At 43.8% G+C, this 14,263-nt stretch overlaps 1 protein-coding gene across 4 annotated transcripts in view; it reads left to right on the top strand.

The window, feature by feature from the left end:
• OGDH (oxoglutarate dehydrogenase) overlaps positions 1 to 12,994 on the top strand; it is a 58,786-nt gene extending 45,792 nt beyond the window's left edge. For all 4 annotated transcript variants that reach the window (XM_075858655.1, XM_075858654.1, XM_075858657.1 and 1 more), the window contains 17 exons: positions 272 to 418; positions 597 to 687; positions 773 to 952; positions 1,038 to 1,166; positions 2,330 to 2,509; positions 4,708 to 4,860; positions 5,907 to 6,009; positions 6,473 to 6,601; positions 6,680 to 6,830; positions 7,421 to 7,548; positions 8,122 to 8,300; positions 8,739 to 8,810; positions 9,146 to 9,271; positions 10,114 to 10,186; positions 10,844 to 11,007; positions 11,174 to 11,328; positions 12,234 to 12,994. In XM_075858655.1, the coding sequence (XP_075714770.1) occupies positions 272 to 418; positions 597 to 687; positions 773 to 952; positions 1,038 to 1,166; positions 2,330 to 2,509; positions 4,708 to 4,860; positions 5,907 to 6,009; positions 6,473 to 6,601; positions 6,680 to 6,830; positions 7,421 to 7,548; positions 8,122 to 8,300; positions 8,739 to 8,810; positions 9,146 to 9,271; positions 10,114 to 10,186; positions 10,844 to 11,007; positions 11,174 to 11,328; positions 12,234 to 12,354 (2,281 nt within the window). In that variant the 3' untranslated portion in view covers positions 12,355 to 12,994. The remainder of the gene's footprint in view (positions 1 to 271; positions 419 to 596; positions 688 to 772; positions 953 to 1,037; positions 1,167 to 2,329; positions 2,510 to 4,707; positions 4,861 to 5,906; positions 6,010 to 6,472; positions 6,602 to 6,679; positions 6,831 to 7,420; positions 7,549 to 8,121; positions 8,301 to 8,738; positions 8,811 to 9,145; positions 9,272 to 10,113; positions 10,187 to 10,843; positions 11,008 to 11,173; positions 11,329 to 12,233) is intronic.
• The last annotated feature ends 1,269 nt before the right edge of the window (positions 12,995 to 14,263 follow it).

Raw genomic sequence — 14,263 nt, 5'->3', positions numbered from 1 at the left:
GCAAAGTGATCTTGTTGGCTCTGCTTTTTTCCGTCCTCCCTTTCAGATGTCATTGACTATGACTATCGTTCTAGTGATTGTGGCTGGACCCCTTTCAATCGGGCACTAGCGGCCTATCCCAGCGATATTCCACCGATATTTCTGATAAGACACCCCCTTTAACATATAGCATCACTTGGATGGATGATGACCATATCTATTATCTTTACCTTGTCACTTTTATTCACGTGATTATATGTGTTAATGCACCACTCACTATGACATGATCTAGATTTGAAGAGTTCCTCCATCGTAAGTGGTCATCTGAGAAGCGTTTTGGATTGGAGGGATGTGAAGTGTTAATTCCTGCCCTGAAAACCATCATCGATAAATCCAGTGGGACTGGTGTGGATTATGTCATCATGGGAATGCCACACAGGTAGCCAACACTGTCCACCGTAACGGTTATTGTTATCTGTTCTCCATATGATTCTTATCTATTTGTTATCAATGGCAAATATATCATAGAAATTGGAGAACTGCTGTTCCCGTTGTTGTTGTTGTTGCATCTTTCTTGACTGTTGTTTCTTAATGTGATTTACACGTCTGTTCTGCAGAGGTCGTCTTAATGTTTTGGCCAACGTGATCAGAAAAGAGCTGGAGCAGATATTCTGTCAGTTTGACTCTAAGCTGGAAGCTGCAGATGAGGTGAGTTTTGCTATTTTTGACCAGGTCTTGTGTAAGAATACATAGGTGTAAGAAGGATTTAGTCTTTCTTCTTCTTCTTCTTCAGGGTTCTGGAGACGTGAAGTACCACTTAGGAATGTATCACAGGCGGATAAACAGGGTAACAGACCGGAACATCACTTTGTCATTGGTCGCCAATCCTTCCCATCTAGAAGCCGCCGACCCTGTCGTCCAGGGCAAGACGAAGGCAGAACAGTTCTATTGTGGGGATAATGAAGGCAAGAAGGTAATGCATAAGAGATGGGTATGTGGAGCCAAGCTGAGATCCACTGTTGCTCATGGTTTTAGCACATTTGCTCTTTGTTATGCAGGTGATGTCTATCCTCATACACGGAGATGCTGCATTTGCCGGACAAGGGATTGTGTATGAGACTTTCCATTTGAGTGATCTCCCATCATATACTACACATGGCACCGTCCATGTAGTGGTCAACAACCAGGTATGTGGTTTGTTTTTGTACATGTGACAGGAGAATATACAATGCATGCCCTGAGTGTTCTCTGAGAAACCTTCATTATTCACCACTTGCCTGACTACCTGTATATGCAGTAACTTTTCAATAACCAGCACATTTGTCACTGGTAACATGCTAGAATAGTATTATTGGAAGTAGCAAGAATCATGAAGGAAACCTTAATTATTGATGGCATCAGGATTAAGTCTGTGACGTCAAAGGAGTAACCCCTTTGAAATGGGTCAAGCAGTGAAGATCAGTTTGGTAACTCTCATAGGCAGGAGAACTTTGACTGTGGGAGCATTTGGATGTGCTTCTAATTGTGTTAAAGGTTCAACATTTTACAGAGCTTTTCCAAAATCTAAAGCTGCGTGATGAAAAGTTATAATAAAAGTTCATATTATTTCTGCTTGCAGCCATAAGACTTCCAGTGGAAACAAATCTCATGTGTGGATCACACAGGTGCACAGTTTGTTGTAAGGGTGAGGACACGTTGCGGCGGCCGTATGTGGATAAAGCCACGGCCACAAGAGGTGGGCGGGATTTTCAAATAGCTTGTTAATTGGCTGCATGATTTTGCCAATAATACCACAGCTTCTCCCGGAAAAACCGTGCAGCTGCCGCGACATGTGTCATCGCCCTAAGGCACAGCTCTAACTGTAATGAGCAGTGCACCTGCCTGGTCATACCTGATGACGGTTCCTATTGAATGATTGCAAGCAGGGATCTTAAACCCTGTTGGGAATTGATACAGAAATGAGTAACCCTTTTTGCTAAACCGTAATACACTGTTAATATATTTGCCAAATTGCGCGGTGATGTAAATCTAGACCAGGGAAGCTGCAAGGCCCATCGGCAAACTTTAGTCCATTGTTTATGGCAGTCTGTGGTCTGCCCATACAACTTGGGCTATACACCGCCATAAAGCAGAAAGGTTGCTGTTAAGTAATGGGAAAATGGGCGAGCGATGCGGCTGGAGATATTCAGTGGCACCATTTGATTATCTTATATTTTAACCAACAGTAGAAAATCACTTTAAACCGCAGTAGGTTGTTGTTTTCGGTTTCTACACGCTGAGACAAAACATCAATTTGGTTTTTATTTCTTTTTTATTACTTGTAATGTAAATGTGAGGTTTTTCTTTTCAGATTGGTTTCACCACTGATCCACGTATGGCTCGCTCCTCCCCATACCCAACAGACGTAGCTAGGGTTGTCAACGCTCCAATCTTCCATGTCAATGCTGATGACCCCGAAGCTGTGGTGTACGTGTGCAACGTGGCCGCCGAATGGAGGAGCACCTTCCACAAAGATGTGGTCGTGGATCTGGTAAGTGGCCTCTTGCACCTCTCATTCATTCGAAACTACAATCTCTGATGTCATGGAAACGGGACGAATAACTATACATCAGATTACAAAGACGTGTTCTGTGATGCTGTCCGTGCGTTAGAAGCCGTTGTCCTCTGTGCACATATCGGGTTACTAATGTCATTATAACAATGTTAATGATTGTGTATTTTATCTTTCTTCGTATTGTGAGTCATGTAATATTTGCCGTATCGCATGTTCTTTAACCTTTCTGTTATTGAACAAGGGGCAATGCATTTCTAGGAAACCTGTAGGCGCTGCCACGTTCTCGCACTGTCACAAGAACGATCAGATATTTACAGGGAAGCACTGTTTGCCCTCTCCAGACTCAAAAGCGTCACCTAGTTGTGTAAATCAACTCTCTGTGGTTGTCACCAAGCTTTCCTACAGATCAGATGGGCAAATGTGCCCTGGTATAGAGTTAGCCATCCGGTGCCCCATATCACTGCAGAACTAGACAAACTTGCTGTTCAGAACACTAGAAAATATGGATGAAAACCCGTTAGGGGAGCTGTAAAGTGAAAGATAATTGTACCACATCTTTTCTATAAAGAAGTAGAACTAAGGAATATTTAGATTTGTCGATTAGAAGAAATTGCGAATACTTTTAGTTTTTTACCTGCCAGTTGTAGCCTGGAAGCTGAGCAGAACCGCATGCCCTCGTATAGGTGTAAATACACTTTGCATATTCTCCTAGCTGGTGTATCTCTTGGGGTAAGGACACACACTGCGTATTTTCCACAATAGATTTCAGTGCAGAAAATCCGTATATTACAGCAGCAGGGTGCATGAGATTTCAACGAATCATCCAAACACTGCGGAAAAAATAAGCAGAGAAACGGTCAATAAATTTACCCGCGGAGCGTTTTTTAAAAATCTGCAGTATGTCAACTTATGTTGCGGAATCACTGCTATTTTCTTGTGGATTTTCCCTATTGAATTCAATGGGGAGGTAAAAGCTGCAACAAATTGCAAATTTTGTGATTTTTGACGCAGAAAAGCTGCAGTTCCACCGCAAAAGTCGCAAATCAGAAAAAAATACTCCACCTTTTTTTTTTTTTGGGGATAAAAATGTATAGAAAGGGTAATACCCCCACGCGTTGTCATAGCGACACCTTCCTCTGTTCTGGGTGCAGCTTGGCCTCTTGGGATAACGTTTCATCCCACATGACTGCTGCAGCCAATCACAGGCTGCAGCAGTCACATGGACTGCAGCGTCATTCCAGGAGTCTGTTCTGCACAAAGAACAGAGAAACGCATCACTATGACAACGCCTAGGGGTAAGTATTAGGCCATGTTCACAGAGGACGAATACGCTTAGTTTCCAGCCGAAAAAACAGAAATTGTGGTGCTGTTTTTCGGCCAGAATGTCCGCTGTGAAACAATGCACTTATAAAACAAAAACAACCACACAGACTTACCCTCGGACGTCCTGCAGACTGGCCTCCTGGGATGACATTTTATTTGATGTGGCCACTGCAGTCTGTGATTGGCTGCAGCAGTCACTTTAGATGAAATGACACCTCTGAGGAAGGCCTGGACGAAGAACCACAGAACTCTGGGTAAGGATAAGATTATTTTTTTCTGAATTGTGGTTTTTTTTGTGGCGGTATTTTCGCATTTCCACCGCAACATCTGCTATTTGTTGCGGGTTTTACCCTCCCCATTCGATTCAGGTCAATTTCTGTGTCTTTTTTCCACTCCTAGATTACGCAGCATGTGGGTGAGATTTGTTCAAACCGCATCCACTTTGCTGCTACTATATTATGCCGCGGATTTTCCGCAGTAAATTATAGTAGATAAGGTGGGCCATGGCTCCATTATTTCCACTAAGCTCTGCCCACTGTTTTGAAGAGGCAAAAACTATGGAATCCGCCCAAAAGTCTGAATTTCCGTCTCTTCTACACCAATAACTGGTATAGAAAAGTTATTAAATTCCCCCCAAAAAAATTTCTGCCTACAGCCACCACCAGAGAGCGATTAATGTGTTAAAGCGAAGGAGAATTGAATAACAATTTACACAAACTGATATGTTGTACTTTAATGCGCTGGTTTATGGCTATTCAGGAATGTGTGCGGTCGGTCCCTGGTTTTAATTCTTCATTGATGGCCGGTATACTGTATAAGCCTCTCTCTTGCATGTTCTTTACTGTATGTAGGTTTGCTACCGCCGCAATGGGCACAACGAGATGGATGAGCCCATGTTTACACAACCTCTGATGTACAAGCAAATCCGCAAGCAGAAGGCAGTACTGCAGAAATACGCCGAAACCCTTGTGTCACAAGGAGTGGTCAATCAGCTGGAGTATGAGGTATGGAGTGCACAAGTGGCAACCATGAGTACACCACTAAGCCCTTATTCACACGACAGGGTTTCCCGGCCGGGTGATGGCCGTTCATAAAACGGCCGTCACCTGGCTGCAGTAGGAACAATAGACCCCTAATGGGGCTATTCACACGACCGATTTTTTTGACGGCCCGGGAAACCTGGCCGTCAAAAAATGGGACGTGTCCTATTTTCGGCCGTTTACCCGGTCGCCCTGCTCCCATAGAAGTCTATGGGGCCGGGTAATACTCGGCCATCACCGGAATGTGTCCCGAGTGATGGCCATGTATTCCGTCGCTCGCTCCCTCCTCACAGCGCAGAGTGCATGTGAAGAGGAGGAGTTTATGCCATTCGGACGAATGGCTGTACGCTGGAGGTAAGTTTATACACTGTGTGGCAGGGCCGGGGTGTACAGCAGGTGGAAGGGAGCACTGCGCTGGCTCCCTTCCCCTGCTTGTTTTAAAAGCGTCCTGGTCCGGCGACACCTTCCATGGCCGATGGCGCCGCTAGCAGCTGCTGCGGCTGCTACTACTCTAGCGACGCCACTATAGCAGAGCAGGGAGGTATCTCGCTGTTCTGTGCTAGCCCCACTTTAGCTCCCTGAAGGAGCGGAATCCCCGTGTGTTCGGGGATTCCGCTCCTGGACAGAGCGCTTGATGTCTCTGTCCATATCTGGGCAGTGACATCAGGGTAAACTCCTGAAGCGGAATCCCCGAACACTCTGTGACCGGGGATTCCACACCAGGCGAAGCCAGTAATGTTCAGTTTCCATAAATGGACACAGACGACAGGGGCTTTTCCTGAAGTGGAATCATCGGCCACATGGGGATTCCCCTTCAAGAGTTGCCCCTGATGTCACTGTCCAGATCTGCCCGGCTCGGAACGGATGCAAAACTAATGCAAAACGGTCGATTTTATCGGCTGACACTCGGGCTCGGGCGGGACCCTGTTGTGTGAATAAGGCATTATATTAGACCTTGTTTTGGCTGTGTCTGGTAATTCTTGCATTAAGCTGTTTTGTAAATGTTCTAGGAGGAGATAGCCAAGTATGACAAAATCTGTGAGGAGGCACTTACCCACTCCAAAGATAAGAAAATCCTTCATATCAAGCACTGGCTGGATTCTCCATGGCCCGGTATGTGATCTATTAAAGCCATTATCTTGACCTTTGGACAGTTGTTTTGGGCACTAAATATAATAATAAAAAAATAAAAAAAGATACATCACTTATATACTTTCTAGGTCTCCATCACGACTACTGCTGCAGTAGTGCTGGTGGCATTTGTTGTAAACTGACCCCCCCCCCCCCCAGACCAGACAGTCATTTCAAAGGGCTGGCCCAAGTGAACAAATCCCTTCTATATGCCCTGTTAGGGTAGATGGACTTCATAGAGTGGGGGTTGCTCTGCTCGGGACCCTTCCGCTATTAGCTAGACTGAAGAGCCAACGCAAAGAGTGAACGTGTATTACGTCATTTGAAAGGGGCAGAGTAATATTACATCTGTCCTGCAGAGGCCACTGTAGGGGAAACGTGCGGCCGCCTCTTCAGTAAATCAGGCCAATTGTGTCTTGTTCTAAGTGTATCCGCTGTTCTACAGGTTTCTTCACTCTGGATGGACAGCCCCGCAGTATGTCCTGCCCGTCAACTGGCCTCAGCGAGGATGATTTGTCTCATATAGGAAGTGTGGCCAGCTCCGTTCCTGTGGAGGACTTTACTATCCATGGAGGTAAAGTTTTTTTGGGGGCACATTTAGCCACACTTGCATGTTGCCCGGGCATACACACTAATCATTTGCCTTCCCCAGGTCTTAGCCGCATACTGAAGGCAAGAGGCGAGATGGTGAAGAACAGAACTGTTGACTGGGCACTGGCTGAGTATATGGCATTTGGGTCACTCCTAAAAGAAGGCATCCATATTCGTCTGAGTGGACAAGATGTAGAGAGGGGCACATTCAGGTATTGTCACGATGTGCTTGGCATTAAATATAAGCTATTGATGACAAGTAGGCATGTGTACTTATATATTTTTTATACTGAATTATTAATAGCACAGCTTTCCATTTTATATAAACACTGAGGCATATTACTGTCTGGTTTAGGAATTACTTGCATTCTCAATAAAATAACAATGTTGGCGCATTTTTTTTGAACTCTACATTCCTCCTGGAAATGTAGAAATACATTGACAACTGGTAGTTACCATCCCCCTTGTCAATAGGGCGTGCCATGATTCAACAGGGTCACAATGTGTATGCACACCCAGTTCTCAATTTATTAATACATTTCCAGGAAGAATAACAGATGATCGGCACAGCGTAGTTGTCTAAGAACAGAGGCAGGTCCTTTTTAGTGAGCTCCTATTAGTCTATACTCACTTATCACCTGTGCTAAATCTCGTGTTACATATCTGACAGTAAGTGACGCCAGAAACGGAATCTGGTAATTCCAGTTGGGTATTTTGATGAAGAGGTAGAGTACCTGACTGATGAGTGGAGTGATAGAGTTCATTCAGGTTATAACTATGATTGTATGTTCTTATCCATCAGCCACCGTCACCATGTGTTACATGACCAAAATGTGGACAAGAGAACTTGTATCCCCATGAACCATCTGTGGCCCAACCAAGCTCCATATACAGTGTGCAACAGCTCACTCTCAGAATATGGCGTGCTGGGTAAGTCTGTGGCATAATACAGTGACCGTAAGATTAATACCAAGGGAATCTACATTACGAACGTAGTGCAGATGATCTGATCTCTTAGTCAGTCGTGATCTCTCCTCAGACAGTCCATTTTGATAAAGCAAGGAAACTATTAAAGCTGAGCTGGTGCGGCTTTACTATTTTATATTTTGATGTAGTGGCCAAGTTTTATGCATTACTTACTATTTAGTTAGGTTGTATAGGTAGAGGTAAGTTCCCTGATCAGTGACGCTATTAGTCATAGCGGAGAGACCTGCTTCTTGCTCTGGATGCCCTGTCACATTCTTGCAGCCTTATTTGGATGCCAATGGGCACAATGTAATGTTTTATTGTGTTCTCAGAATCCGCTTCCCCTCATGATAACCGTTTATCTAGAAGGGTCCCAGTTTCAGGGCCTCTTACAATAAGCTATACCCTGAGCGACCTACTACAGGAACAGTGGTGGTCAAAACGGGACTCCCCTTTAACAATCACAATAGGTATTGCATGAAAGTAGGTCATGTTTGTTATTTCACTCGGGTTAAAGAAATTATTTCTCTCTTCCAGGATTTGAACTTGGATTTGCCATGGCCAGCCCAAATGCTCTGGTCCTCTGGGAAGCCCAGTTTGGAGATTTCCACAACACAGCTCAGTGTATCATTGATCAGTTCATCTGCCCAGGGCAAGCTAAGTGGGTACGACAGAATGGAATCGTCCTGTTACTTCCACATGGCATGGAGGGGATGGTAAGAAAGCTGTAACCTATAAGTTCTCGCAAAGATACACCAGTACGCACCTTGTGTCGGTGAAATACATTGTCAAAAGCAGCCATGTTAGTTACATATAGCGAGAAGTATAGGAAATGACCGCCGTTATTTTTTTAATTGTTTATTAAATTCAGCTATTCTGGATCTGCAGGCTTAGGTTTCATTTGATACCAGAACTCCTACATTACTGTTGTATAATCCTTTATATACACACATACACACTAAATTTTAAGCTATATTTTTACCTCCCACACCATTTGTCCAACAATTCACCCTCTTGAGATTGTGTAGCAGTGCCCCTGTGAAGGGTATACTTAAGTGTTACATGTAGTTTGGATTTAGTGTTCAGTATGGAATATAAGTCAATGTATGAAGGTGTATTGTATGTAACATGTATTATTCTTGTTTGTATATCAGGGTCCTGAACATTCCTCTGCAAGACCTGAACGCTTCCTGCAGATGTGCAATGATGACCCAGATGTGTGGCCTGTAAGCCATCGGTTTTTTTGTTTTTCTTTCTTTTTAAAGTCTTTCATTTTGGATTGGGGAAGTTTTCTTGTATTACTGTAGCTGAAGAGTATTTCCTTCATTACATTGGGAAATAGTCGCTAATGATTCCCAGTCAGTCAGAGGGTTGGTGAAGGCGTCCCTGATGTACTCAGTTGGGAGTCAATAGTAGGGATATCATTTCATTTCAATTACTTCATGACAAATAGGTGAACGTGTATACTCCTAGGCAGAGAAACGCCACATTATCTATACCCATAATGAGGGGAGTTAATGCAGAACCTGAACGGGATTTCTTCCTTTTCCTTTCTTAACAGAAAGCGTCTGAAGACTTTGCTGTTCGTCAGCTTTATGATTGTAACTGGATTGTTGTCAATTGCTCCACTCCGGCCACTTTCTTCCACGTGCTCCGCAGACAGATCCTGTTACCGTTCCGTAAACCAGTATGTATGGGTTTAGAAACCTTTTTGTTTACAATATTTTACAGTATGAGAATTTATCACTTTAGCACTTAAAGACATCATAAAGGGTAAGGGCAGCTCCCATTCATCTCCGATTCAGCCAGATTCACCATTAATTTGAATGGGTGCCATGGAATACTACAAACTGTAAATGCCAATTAAACTGGTTGCCGGGGGTTCCAGAAGCCGAGCCTACAATGATCAGCTGATCACCTGGGGAGCTGTTATTTGAGAAGGGGTTGTTGAGAAGACCCCTTTTAGCAAATTTTGTACAGTCTTACGGCCTTTTCACATCACCGTTCATTTCCGTTCCGGGGTTCCGTCGGAGGTTTCCGTCGGGTGAACCCCGTAACGGAAAGTGAAACCACAGCTTCCGTTTCAGTCACCATGGATCTCAATGGTGAAGGAAACATCGCTAATGGTTTCCGTTCGTCACCATTCCTGCAGGTTTCCGGTTTTCCGACGGAATCAATAGCGGAGTCGACTGCGCTATTGATTCCGTCGGAAAACCGGAAACCTGCCGGAATGGTGACGAATGGAAACCATGAGCGATGTTTCTGTCACCATTGATATCAATGGTGACTGAAACAGAAGCTGTGGTTTCACTTTTACTTTCCGTTGCGGGGTTCACCCGACGGAAACCTCAGATGGAACCCCGGAACGGAAATGAACGGTGATGTGAACAGGCCCTTATCCAACATATCTCAAAGTGCAAAGGAACTTAGTAGAATATGCACAGAAAATGTGACGGTGTGCTTTTCTTTTTTTTATTCTTGTTCACTGTTGTGCTCTTATTTATTTAACTTTTCTTTATTGTCTCGCAGCTAATTGTCTTCACTCCAAAGTCCCTCCTACGTCATCCTGAAGCCAGGTCAAGTTTTGATGCCATGCAGTCAGGTAATGGGGGTTTTCCATGCACATCAAGCATTTTTTCTCACATTTTCCATACATGTAAGGCTTTACCGCTTAAAGGCGTATTCTCATCTATGGCATATTGGGGACCCCCACCTATTGCGACAATGGCGCACTTTCCATTGAAGCCTAAGGCGATTATTGAATGAGCCGAGCAAGCAGTTCTCTCCATTAAACTGTGGAGAGTGCGGCGGTCCGAAATTGGCAAACGTGGGTCACCATTCTCTTGATCGGTACGGGTCCCACATCTGGGACCTTAACCATTTATGGCATATTCTGTGGATATGTTGTTAATGCTTAAAGGGGAAGATCCCTTATAGTTAGAAGGGTACCAAGATGATTGTACACATATTGTCTTGCTGCTGGAACCCCCAATGATCATCTGTAATCTGTTCGTAAACTTGACAGCGAGTGCTTCATTTCCCTGCAGTGCCACCACAGGGGAAATTAAGCATTACACCGTATCCATTAAAATCAATAAGATGTATGGATGTGTTGGGTCCTCCAAAGTGAGGTTCTCTTTGTGGCTGCTCTACATTTGGCTAATTAATGAGTGTCCTGAACAGGGGACCCCCCTCTCTATAAACGGAGAATTCACTAATATAATTATAAGGGATACTAGTCACCATTGTCTTATTCCAGGCACACACTTTGAAAGAGTTATCCACGATGCTGGGCCTGCCTCCGAGAACCCTGCCGGGGTGAAGCGCATAATCTTCTGCACAGGAAAAGTGTACTATGACCTGACCAAAGAGCGCAGCATCCGAGGAATGGAATCTGATGTGGCGATCACTCGTGTGGAGCAGGTATGAGAAGGCCATATGTGTGCATAGTATAACTCCTGTTTACGTCCTGTTTGGTATGTAGTCTCTATGATGTCTTCTTAAGACAAAGGTGCAGAGCCTGTAGGTGTGGATGACCTGTCATGATGCTAGGATTTGAATTCTCTATGGTCTTCTCTCATGTCTCTAGCTGTCTCCGTTCCCATTTGACCTTTTGGAGAAAGAAGTGAATAAGTACCCCAATGCCGAGATAGTTTGGTGCCAAGAGGAACACAAGAACCAGGGTTATTACGATTACGTGAAGCCCAGATTACGCACCACAATACACCGCGCTAAACCGGTCTGGTGAGTATGAACCACATTGCATAACAACCCAAAAAGCAGTGGTGACATCTATGACAGCTAGTCAGATGCATTCATTCATTTTCCTCATTGTAATCTGTTCTGGGCAACAACACATTTATTTCTACAATTATGTTCTATGCTTGTTTACTTGCCATACTACTGTTTTATATCTCATATACGAGTAACTAATTTTCTGAAATAACCAATGGATCGAGGCGTTCAGACTCCCATTTCTATCGGGCTGCTTCCAGTTGGCTGTAATGCGGGCACATTTTAGCATACACGCTTCAGCCCTAACACCCGGACCTCCTATGGTTCAACTGGACTGAACCCAGATCACTATAGAGTTCTATGGTGATCTAAGTTCAGTTCTTTTGGACCAGAGGAGGTCTGGGTGTTGTGGGCATAGTATGAAAGTGGCTTTAGGTGCCCATACGCAAGATATGAATGGTGTCCTGAACGTCTCCTGGCGGCAGATGTTGAGGCAAAGTAGGCTCTCAACATGCCTGATACTTTGTCCCTGCTGGAGATGAGCCATGGACAGCCACCTCTTATGCCCCTCTCCCCTTTTTGTTTATGGAATAGTTGTCTGCCAAATAAGTGTTCATCTGACAGCTATTGTGAGTGCATGGGCAGCTTTAGGGGGCATTCATTCCTAGGTATCATGCAGCCAGTGTATTAATATGCAGGATCTCCATGTAGTACATCACCCATTATTCTGCAGAAGTGCTCGTGCCATGTATTGATGATGCACCACCACCACTTCTGCATCCAGGATGACTCCTGGCAAGATGACTGCTGCTGCCCAGCTCCAAAAGTGATTTGCCATGGAATGTAAAATGAGTTATCCTTCCTGTTGGAGGTTTTCTTTTAATTCTGATAAAACTTCCCTTCCTGTGCTCCAGGTACGCCGGCCGAGATCCTGCAGCAGCCCCAGCCACAGGCAACAAAAAGAACCACATGACAGAACTGAAGCGATTCCTGGATACTGCTTTCAATCTGGAAGCATTTAAGGGCCTCTTTTAGAGCAGCACACGTTTCCGCCCTTCTTCTGCACTCCCCATCTTCCATGCATACACTCACTGGTGGCCTCCTCTCCGTGTCTTTGCTTTTTACCTGGCCAGAGAAAAGTTACACACGGCAGCTCATTGCTGCTATACAACCACTCACCATTAAATGGTTTTAATGGGGCAAAACAAACAGGAGTTTAGTTTATTATCAAGCGAGAGTATGAAAGTCCAGCTGAATATATTCGGTGTATATGAATGTGATATGTACAGGGGGCGCTGGTTTTATTATTTAAACATTGGCACTATGGAATAATTACTGTGTATTACCCGCGGACACAATTGGGACGATCATACAATATTTTTTTAAGATCACATTTTTTACAAGTTAATACATTTTATTGCACTTTTCTGTAGTAAACCCCTTGTAATCCGGTACCAACGCAGCTCCTTCCTATGTTATATAACAAGCTTTTTAAGGGGTTCTACACTAACCTGCAATATCCACGCGGGGGCCCCAGGCTTATGTCCTGAACAGGTGTGTCTGACCTGCATAGGAATATAGTGGTAATGTGGACATTACCCTGAGAGATCCAGAAATGCATGACCGCAAATGAGGTTAATGGAGAACCCCATTAAAGAACTACAACATGAAGACACATTGGTGTCTGTCTACCTGTGTCTTAATTGTCATATTCTTATGAACTCAAAGAATGGTGGGGTGTCCAGGGAAATGTTCTGCCACTACACCCGGAGACCGACCACCTGCTTTATTTATTCAATGGGAAGAACCGGCATAGATCGTTTTATCTCCTCTCATGGAGGGACGTATTCATGTTATCGTAGGTGTTAACGCGCTCTTTGGAGAGACGGACATGACAGCTTGTATAGTGAACCACTTATTGTGTACAACACTTCATCAGGTACCTGCTTCTAGAGACAGCGGCAGATTACTCATACGGCTTTTATATGTGTTATTATTTTTAATTAATTAAGGGGAAAAATTTATTTTAGTTCCTAAAGCTGTTATCCGATACCCTTAAAGGAGAACTACGAAGGTCTATAGTTAAGCCCCTTTAACAAAGTTTTAAACATGTATGTTTTTCTCAGCATTTGAAGTTATAGAACTCCATTGAGAAAAAAACCTGTGTGTCCCAATGCTCCCCTCCCTGGGGTCTGGCAGCTCTGTGTTACCATAGGACCTCAAAGCAACCAATCAGATTGCTGCTTTTATTTTCTCACGTGTGCAGGTTAAAATTAAGGCTTGACTCTGGTTACTATTAGGTGTTTGATAATCATGCCCTACCTACCAGAACAAAGGAACAGGAAGTGTTATCTTGGAGACACGGGTAGAGAAGCTGTTGTCACGAGTCCTTCAAATGCTGATGACTGCACCGGAATACAATATAGTGGAGGTTTTTAGATTTTTGGTAGTTTTTCTTTATAGCCATGGCAGAGGTGACTTACCCTTTAAGCTACACGCATGATCGGCTGTTTTTGCAATAAACCTCCGTTACTCATCCCTTATCGTGTCCAGAACCGCCCTAACGTTTAAGCATGTGTTTTGCAGAAACAAGTCTGTCTTTGCAATAAACATTAAATACTAATGAATAATGACCAGCATCCCTTGCAACATTTTGAAGCTTTGTTTTCAGCACTGAGGCAAAGATGTTAATTCAGTTGGATTGGAACCATTAACCCATTGTAGTGGCATGTGCCAAATTCTGACACACGGTGGAGAGAAGGGGCAGTGATTTGTTTTCTTGGAACCAACTGGGAAAAAAATATAATGAAGAGGCCACTGACACAAAGCAATCTTATTTATTTTGTTAAAATAAATAAAAAAAAATATGTATACAGAAATTGTCATGAAAATCTTTAAAGGGTACATGGTAGAAACAGTCAAAAAACCCTTTTTAACATATTTA

The sequence above is a fragment of the Rhinoderma darwinii genome, chromosome 3 (genome assembly GCF_050947455.1).
Source record: "Rhinoderma darwinii isolate aRhiDar2 chromosome 3, aRhiDar2.hap1, whole genome shotgun sequence".
In the NCBI taxonomy this organism is placed as follows: domain Eukaryota; kingdom Metazoa; phylum Chordata; class Amphibia; order Anura; family Rhinodermatidae; genus Rhinoderma; species Rhinoderma darwinii.
Note: the sequence above shows the minus strand (reverse complement) of the source record. Positions and strands in the feature narration are given on the sequence as shown.